Source organism: Callospermophilus lateralis, chromosome 10, assembly GCF_048772815.1.
Source record: "Callospermophilus lateralis isolate mCalLat2 chromosome 10, mCalLat2.hap1, whole genome shotgun sequence".
Taxonomy (NCBI): domain Eukaryota; kingdom Metazoa; phylum Chordata; class Mammalia; order Rodentia; family Sciuridae; genus Callospermophilus; species Callospermophilus lateralis.
The window spans coordinates 78,403,962-78,409,490 of record NC_135314.1 but is presented as its reverse complement, the minus strand read 5'-3'; the positions used below and the strand labels follow the sequence as shown (position 1 = coordinate 78,409,490).

The following is a 5,529-nucleotide window of genomic DNA, read 5'->3' as shown; positions in this document are numbered from 1 at the left end:
TAATAGGTAATAATTTCATTCATAGAGTGAGCTACAATTGAAATGAATTCTTTCTTCCCATAGCATTTTTAGCTCCTTTTATAGAAATTTAAAAAAAAATAATAACCTCAAAATGCTTATATAGTAGTTAGAAAATCTGTCAGATATGTTTGAAAAAATAAAGCATTGTAGATTATACATGAGAAATTATAGATTGGGTTGGGTGTAAAAGACATAAAAGACATGCTCTAAAATTCAGAAAAGTAGAACAGTGTATCCTAGAACAGTCAGTTAAAATGTCATTAAAAAGCATTATATGTAAATGATGCCTTATAATAAAGACAAATTTAGATATGTGGAAAAAACTTATAAGAATAAGCGGAATAAACAGTCAGTGCTTTTGAAAATAAGTGTGACCCATAAAAAGATAATGAATGAAAATATGTGGATATTTATTTCTTCAATGTTCCAAGGTAATTTATTTTAATAGTGAATACTGCCCTCTACAATCCTTCATGAATTCTGTACAATTTCAATAATATAAATTTAACATAACTGTAATTTGCTTTTTTAAAATATGTAATCCTCTAAAAGAATATAGAAATTTAATTCCTCAGTAGAATAAATTAATATTTAAAGGAAAATAGAATTTAAAAATATTATAGGAATCCTAAAAATCAATGACACAGGGCTGGGGCAGTAGCTTAGTAGTTGAGCACTTGCCTCACATATGTGAGGCACTGGGTTCAATCCTCTGCATGACATAAAAATAAATAAATAAGGATATTTTATTCATCTACAATTAAAAATAAATAAATAGACAGATAGAGAGATGGATGGATAATGCTACAGTTGTTTGTGGGCAATGATCCAAATATAGCTACACTAAATTTTAATGTTATCATTGAATAAATGCATACAGATAAATTTTTTCACTTTAAATATCCTCCCTCAAATTATCAAAATGGCCTTGTGAATATTGAGAGGCATATTTTGATGTCACAGTTGCTGAAACATTCACCAATGAATTTGTTCAAAAGTAAATGTATCTGTAATCACAAAAGCACATGCAATGCTTAAAAAAAATTCCTCTACCTATTATAAATGAAAAAATATCAATGGAAAATTATGTAATTTCCAATGGAACATCATACATACATAATTCCTATCTCAACAGAAAAGCCAGAGATGACTGAGGACAACCACTCAATGACAAATGAATTTATCCTTATCGGGTTTACAGATCACCCAGACATGAAGACTCTTCTGTTTGTGGTGTTCTTTGCCATCTATCTGGTCACCATGGTGGGGAATCTAGGGTTGGTGGCCTTGAATTATAGGGAGCGCCGTCTTCACACACCAATGTACATCTTCCTGGGCAACCTGGCTCTCATGGATTCCTGCTGTTCCTGTGCCATCACTCCCAAGATGCTAGAGAACTTCTTTTCTGAAGACAGAAGGATTTCCCTCTATGAATGCATGGCACAGTTTTATTTTCTCTGTCTTGCTGAGACTACAGACTGCTTTCTTCTGGCCGCAATGGCCTATGACCGCTATGTGGCCATATGCAGACCACTGCAGTACCACACTCTAATGTCAAAGACACTCTGCATTCAGATGACCACAGGAGCCTACATAGCTGGACATCTGCATTCCATTGTTCAAGTAGGACTTTTATTGAGATTAACTTTCTGTAGGTCTCATCAAATCAATCACTTCTTTTGTGATGTCCTTCCATTATACAGACTCTCTTGTGTTGACCCTTATATCAATGAATTGATGATACTTATCTTGTCAGGATTTGTTCAAATTTTTTCTATTACAGTGGTACTAATCTCTTATTTCTATATTCTTTTCACTATCTTCACAATGAAATCCAAAGAAGGAAGAGGAAAAGGTTTATCTACCTGTGCATCCCACTTTCTCTCTGTGTCAATATTCTATGGTTCTCTGCTCTTCATGTATATTAGGCCAAATTCATTTAATGAAGATGATAAAGATATACCTGTTGCTATTTTTTATACTCTAGTTATTCCTTTTTTAAACCCTTTTATTTATAGTCTAAGAAATAAGGAAGTAATAAATGTTATCAAAAAAATTATGAAGATATGATATTACAACATTCTTAAACAAATGTTACCTCCATTGGACAATTTATTTTAATTTAATAATAACCTTTCCTTAAACATTCCATCAAATGTTAATTAAATAATTACTGAATACAAAAATAAAATTAATTCCAATTTCTAATAAGCCCAAAAATACTAGAAATAATATCATGTATAATAATAATCATTTAATATTTTCTTTGCAAATTTCTTGAATCACAAAGCATAATCTATAACTCAGGCACATTCCAAAAACTCAGATACTAATATTTATTTGCACAGCTTTGTATCTAGGAAGGAAAGCATATTTGAATTTGATTTTTAAAGTGATTTTAGACTTTTCAGGAAATTATGATTGAATTGCATGCAGAGAGAATATCTTCATAAGAAAATTTTAATTTTAATGTCAGTAATTTTTACTAAGTTTCTAAAATTATGTGTATTTTGGTGGTTTAGCAATCTGTATTTAAAACCAATTGTATTCCTAGTAAAATACCTGAGGATTTTATTTTTCATAGGCTTTGCTTTATATATCCTACATATATAGGATTGTAATCATTTAACATATCAATTAAATCAAGTTTTTTTCTCTCAGATATCCTTATTTCCTTCTTTGTGTATCAACCATGTCATATCTAATTGTATATTACCTGTACTTAAAGAGTGCCTGAAATATGTAGACATTTATTAAGTATTTCCTTCAAAATGTTCTTAATGTAATTATGTTATTTGTAATGGGCTAATGTTTTTTAATTGGAATGATGAATATGTTTGCAGTTTGTCTAATTTAGATTCTAATCTGGTTAACACTAACAGATATTACTTAAATTAATAAAGGTTTTACAGTCTGAAATATGTTTTATGACCACAAAAAAAATCCAGAGAATAAAAGGGTTGAGACACTCTGGATTGAATAGATATCGTAGATATTGTATTTTAATGATCATTGTCAGTTGTCAGAATTATGTTCATTGATTTTCTTTACCTTTTCTAATGGTACCATGCTTTCTGTTGTGTATTTCAGCACTACCCACCACTAATACTCAGCAACACTGAGCCCCAGATATCTGTTGATGAAACCCTATGTGACTTACTTGGGGGCACTGATACAAAAGAGATGATTTCTCTGGAAGTTTTTAGGAAATGGGTTTTTTTAACTTTTTAAATTTTATTTTAATATATTTATTTATTTTGGGGGGTTACCAGGGATTGAACTCAGGGGTACTCAACCATGAAGCCACATCCCCAGTCCTATTTTGTATTTTATTTAGAGACAGGGTCTCACAGAGTTGCTTAGTGCCTCACTTTTGCTGAGGCTGGCTTTGAACTCACAGTCCTCCTGCTTCAGCTTCCGGAGTGGCTGGGATTATAGGTGTGTGCCACCATGCCTGGCTGAGTTTTCTTTATTTTAAATGAGACACACACAGAGCTGTAGCTCTGTGGTTGAGTGATTGCCTATATCATGTGAGGCATTGTATTTAATCCTCAGCATCACCTACAAAGAAATGAATAAAATAAAGGTATTGTGTTCATCGACAACTAAAAAAAAAATTAAAAGACATACACACATACACACACACACACACACACCCCACAAAATTCATCTTACTCTCTTTAAATGAATTGATGGGAAATATGTCAGAGTGCACTCCCATTTAGCCATCAAAATGACAGCCTGTGGTGAGGTGTGGAGCTAAGAGAACTCCAAAAGAACAAACAAAAAATATGTGGACTAATATCATGCCTTCTGCTCAGATAATTCAATAGATCTTGATATTGTTTAAATTTACTTTGGAAAGCTGTGCCATTTGGGCCTGAGTAAATGCTATTTGCAATATCATAATTCTTTTCTGTCTCTTATATGTGTCCCTTAATGATCAAAACGAGTCCTTACACATTCTTTTAACTTACAAATACCTTTTCAGTGGTATGTACTTCACTATTCAGCACAATCATGAAGTCCTTTGCTCTCATTATTGTATTTTAATTTCAAGAACCCCACAATAAAGAAAAATTGAGGGACAGAGATAAAAGTAATTTGCCTACAGAGATATAATGGTGCAGTTCAGGAAATCAATCCAGGATATCTGGCTCCAGAATTCATAACCATAACCATTAAAACATAATAAGAACCATAAACTGAAAGTAGCACAATAGGAAAATATGTAAGAATCTAAATTTTTCTTAGTAAGAAAAAAAATGCACATCAAAATTACACTGAGATTTCTTCTAACCAGTTTTAATGGCAGTCATGAAGAATACATATAATAATAAATGCTGACAAGGATGTGTGGGAAAAGTTTCACACATGTATTTTGAGTGGAACTGTAAATTAGTACAACCACTTTGGGAGTATGGGAATTCATCAAAAGACTGGGAATAGATCCACCATTTGACCTAGCTATGTGTCTCCTTGTTATTTATCTGAAAGAACTGAAATCAGCATTCTGTAGTGATATATGCAACCCAATGTTTATAGCAGCACAATTCACATTAGCCAAATTATGAAACCAGTCCCTCAATAGATGACTGGATAAATAAAATATTGTATATACAAACAATGAAGTCTTATTCAGCCATTAAGAAGAATGATATTATGCCATTTGCTGATAAATTGATGAACCTGAAGAAAATTATTCCAAGTGAAATAAGCCAGAGTAGGAAATCAAGGGTCAACAGTTTTATCTCATATAAGGAAGGTAGAGAGAAGTAAGAATTTTTTTTAAAGGGAAGACCTCATGAAAATAGAAGGAAGAACTGTGTGGCAGAGGAAGGAGATCAAGGGAGAGTGATGAGGGATGATAAGAAAAAGGAAATGTGGAATGAAATTGACCAACTTTGCTATGTGCATGTATGAATTGATCACAATGAATTCTACTTTTACATATAACCATAATGCATCAATTTATGAAGGAATTTTGACACAGAGAAGTGTTCCTCTGGTGAGCAAACACCCCGGGGGTTGGGTTATGGGCATTCTGTTCCCACCCCTAGAATGCCCTGTGATTTTTCCTAGGAACTAGTAAGATAACTAATTCATGTGCTATGTCTAGCTCTGGTGCAATGCCACTAGTCTTATCAGCCTTGACCTTGACGTCAGGTACTCAGTTCTTGGGAATAAAGAAACTCTCTTGTTAGACAACCACAATGTTTCACTGAACTTAAGCCTGTCCTCATAATAGTAACTTTATACAATGGACTTTCTTTAGAACTACACAAATCTCCTACAATTGCACATTGCAACTTAGTATGTAACAGAGGAATAAGCTGCATAATGTTGCTAAGTCTGTAACCTTCCTAGTAATATAATTTACAATATGTACTAATAATGCCAATGACCTAAAGTAACCTATTGATATAAATAAAGCTGGCAGCTTGGCCACTCTGTCATTCTGCCATCTTTCCTGCCTCTGCATCTTGTCTCTGTGTCTCCTTATTATTT

At 32.8% G+C, this 5,529-nt stretch overlaps 1 protein-coding gene across 1 annotated transcript; it reads left to right on the top strand.

Annotated features, from left to right (window-relative positions):
• Window positions 1–1,167: 1,167 nt before the first annotated feature.
• On the top strand, window positions 1,168–2,091 carry LOC143408525 (olfactory receptor 5K3-like). Its single transcript, XM_076868347.2, has one exon. It carries the CDS (start codon window positions 1,168–1,170, stop codon window positions 2,089–2,091), a length of 924 nt encoding a protein of 307 aa, XP_076724462.2.
• Window positions 2,092–5,529: the final 3,438 nt, after the last annotated feature.

Excerpts from the sequence above, each read along its gene's own strand:
- LOC143408525 (XM_076868347.2), top strand. The coding sequence starts at position 1,168 with ATGACTGAGGACAACCACTCAATGACAAATGAATTTATCCTTATCGGG.